General features: G+C 31.4%; 1 protein-coding gene across 6 annotated transcripts in view; it reads right to left on the bottom strand.

Moving 5' to 3' along the window:
• Positions 1–15,425, bottom strand: part of MIPOL1 (mirror-image polydactyly 1) — a 320,608-nt gene that overhangs the window by 226,427 nt on the left and 78,756 nt on the right. For all 6 annotated transcript variants that reach the window (XM_081227225.1, XM_081227224.1, XM_081227226.1 and 3 more), the window contains exon 5: positions 14,613–14,718. In XM_081227225.1, coding sequence (XP_081083351.1) covers positions 14,613–14,718 — 106 coding nt within the window. The remainder of the gene's footprint in view (positions 1–14,612; positions 14,719–15,425) is intronic.

The following is a 15,425-nucleotide window of genomic DNA, read 5'->3' as shown; positions in this document are numbered from 1 at the left end:
CAAAAAGGACACTTATTTATGATATAAGAGCTGAAACATAAAAGCAGAGTGTGGCCTTAAGATGATCAGATTGTTTTTCTTTTCTTGGTGTGTCACTTTGGTAATATTGATAGATTTTTAAATGGTAAACCAACCTTGCATTCCACAAAATAAATCACAGTCCCAAATGCAAAACCTAAAATTATAAAAGTTCTGGAGGAAAACCTCTTTGACTTTAGGTAGGCAAAGTTTCCTAACTATAATAATAGCAAAGCATAAAACAATTTTTAAAAATTGGTAAGTAGGACTTCAATTTAATTCAATTAAAAATTTCCACTCTTCAAAAGATGCTAAGAAAATGAAAAGACAAGCCACAGACTGGAAGAAAATAATTGCAAAGCATATATCTGACAAAAAGACTTGTATCTAGAACATAATTTTAAAAACGCTCAAAGCTCAATAATAAGGAAACAAAAAACCCAATTAAAAATTGGGCAAAAAACTTGAACACTTTTTTCAAAGTAGATATATTGATGGTAATAAGCACAAGAAAAGGTGCTCAACAGCTTTAGTCATTACAGAAATGCAAATTAAAACTATGAGATAGCCACCACACACAGCTGACCCTTGAACAACACTGGGGTTAGAGGTGGACCCCCCCCACCACCTCCTGCAGTCAAAAATCCATGTATAACTTTACAGTTGGTCCTCTGTATCCACAGATGCAGAACCGTTGATCATGTAGTACAGTAGTATGTATTTATTGAAAAAAAATGTGCATATAAGTGGACTTGTGGAGTTTAAATCGGTTTTGTTCAAGGGTTAACTATACAAACCTATTACAATGACTTATATGAAAGGCTGATTAAAGATGTTGGCAAGGATGTAAAACAACCTGGAACTTTCATACACTGCTGGTGGAATGTAAGATAGTATAATCACATTATGTCAGTTTCTTAAAAAAGTAAACATACACCCACCACAAGATTCAGCTACTCCACTCATAAGTATTTATCCAAGAGAAATTAAAGCATAGAAATTAAAGCATATGTCTAAATACAAAGACTTCAATACAAATATTCATAGCATCTTTATTTATAATAGCCAAAACCCAGAAACACCCCAAATTTTTAGTAACAGATGAATGGTTAAACAAACTATGTAACAAATTGTGCTAGAACAACTGGATTTCTCATGTATAAATCCAAATGCTTTTAATCAACAGTTTACATAAAGTTAAGGAATTCTTGCTATGAACACAGCTTTTGGAAGATCCAGTAGTTTCCAGTACAATTTTCATATATTTTTTAAGGCTGTATCATTACTCCTATGTGGTTGTCTGTGCCACATTATTCTGCTTCTATGTATCAATTCATCATGCTGTTTTGAAAGAAATTTCTGCCCATAATGTAGTACACAGTTTTATTTTCCCCTTCTAGTTGTATACAATCTCCTAGGAAGGATATTCATAACAGCTTAGAGAAAACAACATGATGTATTATGAAGAATATGGGCTTTAATTCAGATCCAAGGTATTGTCACAGTAAAGTTAGGCAACTTGTTTTTTTTATACTTTTCTTAAATTATGTTAGTCACCATTCAGGTGTACAAAATGCACAGAATACCATCAGTTACATTTATTAGGGGAAATTAAATGAGATGATATATAAAAGCTCTTAGTCAAATAAAGTAGATTCTCAACAAACGTTAGTTCCATGCCACCAATACCATCATCACCCTCAATCCACAGACTCACAATTTGGCTTCATTTCCACACACAGTAAAAATGTGATTTTGATTAATTTGGACCATTTATATCTATAGCCATTTCAACATTTCTTGCTTTTTTCATTTTTACCTTTTTCATTGGCATGCAAAAACTACAAATGGGAACTGAAGGAGATATTATTCAGAACACATTCAGAACACTACAGTTTAATGACATAGGTCTGTACAAAATATGATATTCTAAGATATTTTTACATTTTTACATTATAAAATACTTCTAATTTGTGGGTCAGATAGGATGCGCAAAATGATGCTAAACAGTCACCTAGGTACAGATTAACATGTATGTTATATTGCCCTGTAATATTCTGGCATATTGAAAGGTTAAAACACTATTTACTAAACTTTAAATGCCGACAGGCTTCCTATCACTTCTGTATAGTGTGATGAGATCTTTATAAAGTGACATTTAATGTAAGCTGTGTTCTACTTTATATACAATAACACTCGATTGAAAAGGTAAGGCTGTTAATATCAAGGGCTTTAATAAGTCTTGTTAACTCTATGCCTAAAGACAAATGCTTTACATCAAGGGTATATTTGGTCCTGTGTGATGAAGAGAGAACATTTTTTCCTCTATAATGCTGTATCAACTCTAAATATATAAACAATGTGTGTACATAAAGGAGTATTCTAAGGTTAAATTTTAAAATGCCATAAAATACACACACACAAAAATCTGATTATATATTTTATAAATGCTAAGAAAAGTTTTCCAAAAGTAAGGTATTACAAAATGATAATTTTTAACACCTATTAGGTTATATGTGAAATTTGTTGATTACGAAAAACCTGATTCTTTTTCTAGAATTCAGTACTTCTAAAGGATCAATGTGCAACTCTCAAGTATTTTCAGTAAAGAAAGCTTAATTGTAAACACTGAGCTTTTCCAAGGTAGATGACTATTACAAAGTTCACTAGAAAATCAATATAGCATTTTAGTTGGAATTTGCTCATTAAACACCCACAGCTCTAATGCAAATTATGATGGAATGAATAAAGCAAATACATATGCTTCTTTCTTTTTATTAAATGTAAAATCTACTGTTAATTGCATCTCATATGTCATACAAACTTTTCTCCTTAACTATTAAATAGAAGCTTTAACAAAAGTCATTAGAGATTCTCTTTCTTTGACTTGAATAAATTTCAATATTTGTTCAGTAAAGGTTCACAGCAGTTAAATTACATTAACAAATATTATTAGCTACTATGTAAGCCAACCCAGTAAAATACTTGTATTGTAGGTAGAACAAATCATTGGGTGTTTACAATAATATTTGGATATCTCCATTTTTAAACACGGTTATCAAATATCCTATAATTCTTAGTCAATGAGAAAGATTCAGAGAGGATCACCCCCACCCCCCACCCACAAATACTCAAATTTGTTTAGTAAGCTAATTGTTTTCTAATATAGGCAAAAGTAAATATGAAGAAGCTGAACCATACTAAGTATGAGTTTATTGAATCAAGACAGAGTACATATTTCCTTAGTAGAACCCAAGTCTATTGACAAGCCCATATTCTACACTTCTCAAACTACTTTTAAAATATGGTAGCAGTGAGACAGTATATTGGAAAACATTCTAGTTTAAACACTGAATCATGATTCTCTAAATAACATAATTTGGAGGACAGACATTTCCCAGGAAAAAGAATCCATTTAACATCTTCAAGGTAGTTATGTAAACAGAAAAGGCTGAACTAAGGAGAGGGAAGAAGAAATCATTAGGATTTGAATTTGAAACATGTAAAATAATCACTGATTACAATTCAGCTTCCAAAATTCTAAGCAACAAATATAGATAATAGTTCAGTAAAAGACTTTATTTTATATATATAAGAATTTCAGATTGTCTGAGCATTTACTATTATTGCTTTACATGATGTGAAATGAATTCCTTGCGAACATAACATTTAGTGTTTTACAAAACTACCACATATATATTCCAGAACCACATACATTATGCTATGTCTTAATTTCCTTAAAATTTATAATTTCTCTTTCTTGGCATAAATTGTTTATTATAAATTTAAACACAGATGGTAAATGCCACACACCAGTAGAGAATTAACCAACCTATTCCAAGTAGTTTGATGGTTCTACTCTTGGCATTATATTGCTGGATTCAACTTATTTCTTCAGAACTTCTTTTACAAGCCAGAATATTGTATTTCTAAAACTGGATTTGAATGTTCACCATTTTACATGATTATTCTGTAAATAACCTTTTCTGATTAAAAATACAGGCTCGTAAAAATGTGGGAACAGAAATGTTTTGCATAGTTTTGTAACTTTCTGTGCATAATTAAAATAAACAGGATATGTTCTGATATTCTTCAGTATTAAAAATTATAATATAGAATATAATTTAATCATTTGGACATGACATATTTGATTGAACTAAGATGCTTCTAAAATCAGATTTAACACTGTTTCCAATTATTCACTATATAAACAACACTGTAATGAACATCTTTGTACACAAATCTTTATGTATATACACAGGTAATTACTAAGGAAAATTCCTAGAAGTATGATTATTACATTAAAAAAGTTTTTTAAGCTCTTTACATGTTTTAAAATTTTCCTCTGTAAAGCTGCTACAAATTTATACTTACCAAGAGTATAGAAATTGCTAAAGCTTGATTAGAAAATTATACAAAATTGTGACTTTAAGTAGCAAAAATATAAAACTAACTTTTTGGGAAAACTTGCAATCATTATATACGTATATTGAGTACAGATAACTCAAAGACTATATAAGAACACTTTCTAAAAATGTGCTTTTTACATTCATACCTTTAATATATCTGATATTAGAGCTGTAATTTTTTTACATGTTTATTGGAGTATAATTGCTTTACAGTGTTGTGTTACTTTCTGCTGTAAAACAAAGTGAATCAGCTATATGTACACATATATACCCATACCCCCTCCCTCTTGTGTTTCCCTTCCACCCTCCCTATCCCACCCCTCTAGGTGGTCACAAAGCACCGAGCTGATCTCCCTGTGCTATGTGGCTGCTTCCCACTAGCTCTCTATTTTACATTTGGTAGTGTATATATGCCAATGCTACTCTCTCACTTCATCCCAGCTTACCCTTCCCCCTCCCTGTGTTCTCAGGTCCATTCTCTACGTCTGCGTCTTTATTCCTCTCCTGCCCCTAGGTTCTTCAGAACCTTTTTTTTTTTTTTTTTAGATTCCATATATATGTGTTAGCGTACGGTATTTTTTCTCTTTCTGACTTCATTCCATATGACAGACTCTAGGTCCATCCACCTCACTACAAGTAACTCAATTTCCTTTCCTTTCATGGCTGAGTAATATTCTACTGTATATATGTGCCAAATCTTCTTTATCCATTCATCTGTTGATGGACACTTAGGTTGCTTCCATGTCCTGGCTATTGTAAATAGTGCTGCAATGAACACTGTAGTACATGACTGTTTTTGAATCCTGGTTTTCTCAGGGTATATGCCCAGTAGTGGGATTGCTGGGTCTTATGGTAGTTCTATTTTTAGTTTTTTAAGGAACCTCCATAATGTTCTCCATAGTTGGCTGTATCAATTTACATTCCCATTACATTCCCATGGGTTCCCTTTTCTCCACAACCTCTCCAGCATTTATTGCTTGTAGATTTTTTGATGATGGCCATTCTGACTGGTGTGAGGTGATACCTCATTGTAGTTTTGATTTGTATTTCTCTGATGACAGTGACGTTGAGCATCCTTTCATGTGTTTGTTGGCAATCTGTGTATCTTCTTTGGCGGAATGTCTATTTAGGTCTTCTGCCCATTTTTGGATTGGGTTGTTTGTTTTTTTGATATTGAGCTGCATGAGCTGCTTGTAAATTTTGGAGATTAATCCTTTGTCAGTTGCTTCATTCGCAAATATTTTTTCCCATTCTGAGGGTTGTCTTTCTTTTCGTCTTTTTTATGTTTTCCTTTGCTGTGCAAAAGCTTTTAAGTTTCATTAAGTCCCATTTGTTTATTTTTGTTTTTATTTCCATTACTCTAGGAGGTGGGTCAAAAAGGATCTTGGTGTGATTTATGTCATAGAGTGTTCTGCCTATGTTTGATAGTGTCTGGCCTTACATTTAGGTCTTTAATCCATTTGGGTTTATTTTTGTGTATGGTGTTAGGGAGTGTTCTAATTTCATTCTTTTACATGTAGCTGTCCAGGTTTCTGCGCACCACTTATTGAAGAGGCTGTCTTTTCTCCACTGTATATTCTTGCCTCCTTTATCAAAGATAAGGTGACCATACGTGTGTGGGTTCATCTCTGGGCTTTCTATCCTGTTCTATTGATCTATATTTCTGTTTTTGTGCCAGTACCATGCAGTCTTGATTACTGTAGCTTTCTAGTATAGTCTGAAGTCTGGGAGCCTGATTCCTCCAGCTCCATTTTTCTTTCTCAAGATTGCTTTGGCTATTCGATGTCTTTTGTGTTTCCATACAAATTGTGAAATTTTTTGTTCTAGTTCTCTGAAAAATGCCATTGGTAGTTTGATAGGGATTGCATTGAATCTATAGATTGCTTTGGGTAGTATAGTCATTTTCACATTGTTGATTCTTCCAATCCACGAACATGGTATATCTCTCCATCTGTTTGTATCATCTTTAATTTCTTTCATCAGTGTCTTATAGTTTTCTGCATACAGGTCTTTTGTCTCCTTAGGTGGGTTTATTCCTAGGTATTTTATTCTTTTTGTTGCAGTGGTAAATGGGAGTGTTTCCTTAATTTCACTTTCAAATTTTTCATCATTAGTGTATAGGAATGCAAGAGATTTCTGTGCATTAATTTTGTATCCTGCTACTTTACCAAATTCATTTAGAGCTATAATTTTTAATATAAAAGAGATAAGCTTATCCCTGAAGTGTTAAAAGCAGTATCAATAATTTTATGCACTTTTGAAATATACTATTAAGGGGGTATTTAACTTATTTTCTGCACAGAGTTTCTACTTTAAATTTTAACAGATACCAATATGAAAATTCTGTGAAATATAACTGCTACCTAAACTTTTTCCAAGATCATTTCCTCTTTAGAATTGGTTATTGTTATGTATAATGGTTTCTCTCTTTTCCCCTGTGAGACAGACTGAAGCAATGGGAAGATTATAAGCCTTGGAATCAGATGCACTAAGGTTCAAGTCACAGTCTTGACACTTAGTACTGACCATGTGCCTTTGGGCAAGTTACTTATTAGCCTCTCCAGGTTTACTTCCTCCCATGTAAGATGTTAATATTAACTAATTTACCAGATTATTTTAAGGATTAGAGACAATGTATAGAGGCACCTAGGATATAACTGGTACTCAGTGAATTGTAGCTAATATTAATATTTGATTATTTTTATCTTTATGAAATTCTTAAATCTTTGATGTCAGAAGTCATGAAAAGATTTTTGTTCTGTTTAGCTTTTAATTTAAATTCATAGTTCACTGCTAATAGATTTTAAAAGGGAAATAAACAGAAAAGTGAAACAAAAATGTTTGAAATGAAGGATTGGATGATGAGAAAAATTACCATTGAGATATATATATTTATTAGCATTTATTACATTTTACTTAAACGTGAATCTGAAATAAAAGAAATGGGATGCACAGAATTTGGGTTTTAACTAATATATACCTATGATAAACCACGTAGACTGTTACAACAGCATTTCCTTTGCTTCCCTGTTAGTTTTTACATAATGTGAATACTATCATTATAATGTGATCTCATGTTACAAAATTGGCCATACTCTACCTGTAAGCATTATTTGACCTGGCACTCATTATAATTTTCATACTCATAGGATTCTACAGCCAAAGATAATAATATAATCAGCATTCTACCTATCAATATTTCTAACTGCTGTATTTCACAGAGATGGGACTTTTTGTTTTTATCTGAAATGACTAGCTATATTCTTGAAGTCCTTTTTACTTCCAAATTAAAAAAATATAGATAGATACATGTAATGCTCCATTATATTAATACTGTTACACCATTTAAGTGTTAAAGACTAACATGTTTTATTAATGCCCATTTATATACAGAAAAATGGGATTCCATTTTGCATTATTTCTTAAAAGCAAGTATTATGATATTTTCTGTTCTTCTGATATATAGAACTAACTGACTCTTGTTCTTCTTAATCATTATATGGTCAGCATCATTTGAGATATGATATATGGTAACAGATAATTTTTTTTTACAAGAGAACAATATAAACATTTTCTATTACACAACAATTTTTATTTTTCCATGTTAATTAGTTGGGATGTCTTAATATATTTGCTGTAACAGTAGATTACATACCTATGCTTTTAACATTTACATGTTAACCTGAATAGAAAAACTTAAGTTATACGTTTCAGGGATTCTATGTTCTGATGCTTTGGACAATAACATTAAACTCATCTCGTCTCTACCAAAAATAAAAGAACATTCTCTGTAATAAGAAGGGCTTAACAGTATTTTTTTAATTTACAGGTCAGTCTAAATATGGGTGCCCAGGGAAGAATCTATGTTTAAAGAAAAAAGCAGATTAAACGCTTGCAGAATCAGTACAGTATGCTAACTAAGCAAATTATGTAACCACTGAATTATATGTAAAATGTAACTAAGATAAATAGATAGATAGATTGATTGATTGATTTATATAAATATAAGACTTAAAGAACTAAGGAGTTCTTTTGACTAAAACCCAATATTGGCCTTATTTCAGTTTAATTGGAAGAGGATCTCAAATTCATCTTCTCCATGAGATATCAGGAACGTGGATTTCTCTTTGTACCAAAGGTTAATAAGAAATGTGTCTGCAAAAGTCAAACAGCATTAAATACCAAAATCTGATTATTATTCTACAGGAGTTGTTCTGTCATTCATAATCTCTCCATGCTCCAAGCTTCCAAGCTAATCTTTAATGGATGACATGCAAGAAAGAAAAATAACTAACATATAGAGCAGAGACTCTAAAGTGAGCATTTAAGAAATAGAAATATAAGGTTTTAAAGAAATATAAATATTTTAAATATCATAAAACATAAAAACTATTTAAATAAATACTCTTGTGTAAAAATTTACACATCTGTATACTGTAAATGCAATAGATTAATAAAAATTAAGAGACATTAAACACTAGACAATGCCCACTGAGACTGTTTCAGAAAAATGAAAGGCTTAATTAAATTATTTTTAAAAGTTATAACCACGTCACTCACCTAAGAGTGATTAAATTAAATGGATTCAGATCAGGTCATACAATACTATCTCTCACTGTCAAACTTAATTTAAATAAAAGAATTTTTGAAGTATTTATGGTTTAATCATTTTATTTAGATGAGAAAAGACATTTACCTAAAGGACAGAGACAATGTGTCAGTTGTGCTTCTCTAAAACATGCCCTAGTATTTGAAAGTCATACATGCCAATAATTTACAAATCATATTATCCACATATATAAGTTAATGAGTTAAAACATAATAAGACCTACTTATCAAATTCCTTTATTTTCTTTTTTGTAGAGATGTAAAATTTTTTTTCATATTTTCAAACTTTCTAAATACGGTTAATTCTGAAAGTCAAGGAAAACTAAAACCTGTGTGGATAAGATGAAGTAAATAAAAAATATTTTTAACAAGGAGTACATATCAATTATTTGTGAAACAAAACCATATATAAGTAGCTATGAGATAGTTATTTATGTTAGTTACACTTTGATATGCCCCCATTAGATCAAGAAGTCTTGAGAAAACACGATGGTGACATCATCACCTTATCATCATAATTACCATTTATTAAGTGCTTTCTAATGGGTTAAGTACTTCACAAACATTATCTCACTTAAACGTCACCAAACTATAAGGTAGGTTTTAACCAAATCTTAGTGAGGCTGTCACTTGCACATGATAAGCAGTAGAAAGATTAGAACAAAGATCTGAATCCAAAGTCTAAGCATTTAACCACTATCTACTACAATGGCGTATTATGAATGAGAAGTGACTGCAAACAAAAAGACATGTTTGAAATACCAAATCTGTTTTATTTGCTGATGCATATTCAGTTCCTAGCACAGTGCCTAGTACATAAAAACCCCTCAATAAATATTTCTGTAATTTTTAAAGAAGTTAGTGTAGTCCCTATTAAGCATCTAATAAAAACAGCATCAATGGTGGTAGTGATGATGATGATGGTGATGTCAAACAAGTAGGGGAAGGTAAAAAGGTCAACCATTTGAGATTTTATCATGACGTAGGACACAAGGGAGTTTCCAACTCTCATGAGATCACATTATAATGATAGTATTCACATTATGTAAAACTAACAGGGAAGCTGTTGTAACAGTCTACACGAAGGTTTATCATAGGTATATATTAGATTAAAACCCAAATTCTGTGCATCCCATTTCTTTTATTTCAGATTCATGTTTAAGTAAAATGTAATAAATGCTAATAAACATATATATCTCAATGGTAATTTTTCTCATCATCCAATCCTTCATTTCAAACATTTTTGTTTCACTTTTCTGTTTATTTCCCTTTTAATATCTATTAACAGTGAACTATGAATTTAAATTAAAAGCTAAACAGAACAAAAATTTTTTCATGACTTCTGACATTATCAAAGATTTAAGAATTTCATAAAGATAAAAATAATCAAATATTAATATTAGCTATAATTCACTGAGTACCAGTTATATCCTAGGTGCCTTTATGCATTGTCTCTAATCCTTAAAATAATCTGGTAAATTAGTTAATATTTACATCTTACATGGGAGGAAGTAAACCTGGAGAGGCTAATAAGTAACTTGCCCAAAGGCACATGGTCGGTATTAAGTGTCAAGACTGACTTGAACCTTAGTGCATCTGATTCCAAGGCTTATAGTCTTCCCATTGCTTCAACCTGTCTCACAAAGTACTGGGAACATTTTGTTTTATGCGGTTTTGATTATACAAGATTCTTATTCTTATAAATTATACAATCAGCTGGGGAGACAAGTTGGACTAACATATACATAAGTTACATAATAAAGACATAAAAGTAAAAAAGGGAGAAATCTGAAGGACAAGAAAACTGGCACAGGTAAAATGGCAAGATTTGATCAAAGCCATTACATGGATTTCACAAGATGTTGGTTTATGTAATCTTTACGTGTCAAACCTATCACAGGAATTATTTTAAGATTATGAGCAAGTAACTTAAAAAAATCACATCTTTTAAAAGTAACATTACTTTTTCTAATACTAAGTCACTGCAGAAAACCTGAAAAGGCAGAAAAAATCCTGTTAATTGAAGCATTTATACACCCATTAACACTATCAAAATTTGACTCTCATTTTATACTATATACATGTGTATATAGTTTTTTAACAAAAATTATAAATACAGCTTCCCCCTACTTCTTTCACTTAACTTTAATTCATAGTTTTTTTCATATCATTAAATATTCTTTAAAAACGTTTTTAAATTACTGCACAATGTCTCATACCATAAAGATACCTGAATTTATTTAACCATTGCCTTATTATTCGATTGATTCTAATTCTATTGCTATCATAACTAATACTGATATAAATATTCTTATATATATAAATCTTTATATTTAATATACGCAAAGAAAATGGCTATTTCCTTAGAATACCTCATATTTTAATTAACATTTTATTTGAAAAACCTATAGACATACCTTTTGTATCCTATTTGCAATTTCCAATGTTCAGATGTTTTAGCATGTATTTCTTTTAATGTGGAATATTTTGATTTTTAAAACATTTTATATTCTGCTTAAGCATACTATAATACTTCTATGTGTATGCACATTTGTAATATAGTTTAGCAAATACATTTTTATTTTGAATATAAAAATGAGCAGTGATAGAAACAAATATCCATGCTTGTGTGGATTCTTTGTTCTTTCATATGACTAAATAAAACATTTATCACATGTACTCATAGTATCATAATATTCCTCTTTCTATGAGGGTAGTAACATACTTTTTTTTGTTATTGTGTTTAGCTTTTTTATTGCACTTACTACTGATCAGGTAGGAGATAAGCTTTTTCAAGATCAGCTTTTCTAAGATAAACTTTTAAAAAATTCATGTATAATGAGAAAACATGAAAAAGTTCAAGAGTTACCAAGAGTCAGTTGATAAATTTCCTGTAGTTTCAAACCAATGGGTTTCTTAAACAATTCAGTTTTTTTCTTTTGACATATTATAATAATAATTCTAAGGTTAAAAGTAAAATATCTTCAAGTTTTTTAATAAGATAGAACTAAAACATTAAAAAGTAAAGATACATTTTGAAAATTTATACTTTAAAAAACTTAGGGGATTTAAATTTTGAGTCTTTTTTTCTTTTTTTAAAATTTATTTATTTTTGGCTGCATTGAATCTTCGTTGCTGCACACAGGCTTTCTCTAGCTGCGGCGAGTGGGGGCTACTCTTCGTTGCGGTGCGCAGGCTTCTCATTGTGGTGGCTTCTCTTGTTGTGAAGCACAGGCTCTAGGCATGCGGGCTTCAGTAGCTGTGGCACATGGGCTCAGTAGTTGTGGCTCACGGGCTCTAGAGCGCAGGCTCAGTAGTTGTGGCGCATGGGCCTAGTTGCTCCACGGCATGTGGAATCTTCCCAGACCAGGGCTCGAACCCGTGTCCCCTGCATTGGCAGGTGGATTCTTAACCACTACACCACCAGGGAAGTCCTTGAGCCATTTTTATAACTAAATGGTTGGACATGTTTCTTTAGGATTGCCTAGCTCCAAACTATATAGCACTACTATTTTCATCAATTTAGGAAGCTATAAAAATATTCTAAACATCTTTCAAACATTCAACATTTATTGAAATAGTATTTTGTCATTAATGAGAAGAATTTGATGTTAACAAGAATCATAAAGCAATCAAATTCTTTCCATTTTATGCATGTGTGATTCATACTGTTTAGTAATAGGGAACCCTTAAATATATACCAATAAATAAATATGTAAATTATATGATTAGCTATATTACACAAAAGTTTAAAGAGTAAATATTAATGCTTAATGTTCTTTTCCCTCCAAGAGATAAATGAGCTACGCAGATATATGAATTTATGATTTACAATAAATCACAATGGCCTAAATCTTATTAAATTACATCTGTTAAGACACATACAAAGTTAAATTATAATGCAAACATCTTAAAACAAATGTACTTCTTGTAATACCATTCCAGCAATTAGTATACATATTTGATTATAAAAAGCCAAGAAACTTCTAAATTGTTCTAAATTTATATTTGAATTATTCATTTCTAACATACTGTTAATATTCTTTAAAATATATTACTCTCATATTTTCCCACTAAAAAAGAAACAAAAAATCCATAGTAGTTTAACATAATAGAAAAACAACCATCTGGTATTTGGCTGGAGTATTTATTTATGATCATCTTAGTCATATTTTCATGGTGATGTTCTACTTTGCACAGTAATATTTTGAAGACAGACAGTATCTGTTAATCATATCTCTGACCTAAAACAGCAGAATTCTTTCATATGCAACCAGGTTAAGTGGTTTATTATTTTTTTAAATTTTTTATGTATGTATGTATGTATGTATGGCTGCGTTGGGTCTTCCTTGCTGCATGTGGGCTATCTCTGGTTGAGGTGAGTGGGGGCTACTCTTCATTGGTGTGCATGGGCTTCTCATTGCAGTGGCTTCTCTTGTTGAGGAGCACAGGCTTCAGTGGCTGTGGCACACAGGCTTCAGTAGTTGTGGCTCGCGGGCTCTAGAGCACAGGCTCAGTAGTTGTGGTGCATAGGCTTAGTTGCTCCGAGGAATGTGGGATCTTCCTGGACCAGGGCTTGAACCAGTGTCCTCTGCATTGGCAGACGGATTTTTAACCATTGTGCCACCAGCGAAGTCCCAGGTTAAGTGATTTATAAAGTATGATTATAACTTCAAACTAATCACAAAATACAATTACTTTTTAAAAGCATTCCAATTGATATAAAAATGTTAAAATAAGGGATCTATAAAATGCCTCTGAATACTAATTTCTACTATTCTATGAAATGTCTCTTTTCTTCACACACTAAAACAGTGTGAGGAAGAGAGTCACAGGGATAATATATAAACTGTAGAGAGAGAGAGACAGAGTCCATCAGAGACAACTGAGAATCACCTGATCATATCTGTAACACATCACAGATACATTTAAAAAATTTTCTCCTTGCCATGACCTGTGAATGAAGATAGAATCCAAAACATATTTCAGGCATTCATTTATAATCTTAAACTCTGGCAACCTTTTACCAGAAAACATTATCTTCAGGGAAAGATCTTTTCAGGGCAAACATTATCTTCATCACATCATCCACGTCATCAGATGAAAATTAATTAACTGCACAAAACAGATTTTTGAATCAAATGTAGGTTTTCACTGGCAATGAATATATGACTATCTTCATACAAAGGAGAAGTATTTCCTCTCAACAAGCTAAAAAAATAAGTGGTATGTGAACTGCTGGTTGAAAGGTAGAGGCACTGGTAATCATTATTTCCCCTTGTTTGTTCAGGCCCTTCCAACAAAACAAACAACCTTTTTGTGATTGGATTGACATGGTGTTAACAATGCATTTAATGCCCAAATCAGTATGAATACAGGTAAAGCTCTCACTAATACCAGTACCAGGATGTTAAAGCCACCTAGTTTCTAAGCAGGCAAAAAAAAAAAAGAAAGAAAGAAGACAGAGCTTTCCCTCCTTTGACAAATAAGCTAGTATGCTACTATTCACCAAGCCACATCAGATAATAACCTTGTGTATGATTTTGAATGCCATATGTTAATACTGATCTACTATACCTGCTGTTTTTTCAGCAATTTGAGCTTCTGTTGCTTTTTCTTGGAGTTCCAGTTTAAGCTTTAGTTTTCTCTGTTCTTTATCTTCTTTAGTCAGTTTTTCTTGAAGCTAAAACACATTGAAATAAACATAGATTCTTACTAATAAATTTCTTGTAGAAATATAATTAATCCTGAAGATAATTTTCGCTTTTCTCTAAACCCTTATAGAATAACTGTATTAACTTACTGAATACATAACTCCAGGGGGAAAAAAATTTAAGGTTTTAAGATATTTTATAAAATAATAATTACCTGAAATGACATAGAAATTATAAGAACATTTTAATATACACTTAATTTATGTGTGTTTAGGCAAATGAAATTAAAGAAGGAACAACATTATTATTAAAAATAACTACTGCAGCAAAAAGCAATCTGATCCATTCTTTTGTCTTAAAGCAAAAGACTTGGAAGGGTCTATCATAATAAAATAATGGGTAGCACAAATTATAGCTTCTCTTAGTAATTCTAATATTTTGAAACAAAATTAATTAAGATAATAATCTTAATATTTGATACAAATCTCCCTTTGAGAATGCTATGCCATCATATTCCATTTAAATTGGCATTGGCACCTGGCTCATAATTGGCATGTAATAAACAGCTGGTAAATGAAAATACAGAAAATATCTCAGGCTTTCATACAGGATCCCTCCAAATGTTTTCTTTTTAATTTCTCCCTCTGTTTATGTCATTTATGCTGTTGTCCATCAGACATGATCAACATTCTTAACATCACGCTTCAGTTTGATTAGGTCAAACAATGAGAATATT

Source organism: Mesoplodon bidens, assembly GCF_964165515.1.
Source record: "Mesoplodon bidens genome assembly, chromosome: 3".
NCBI lineage: Eukaryota > Metazoa > Chordata > Mammalia > Artiodactyla > Ziphiidae > Mesoplodon > Mesoplodon bidens.
Note: the sequence above shows the minus strand (reverse complement) of the source record. Positions and strands in the feature narration are given on the sequence as shown.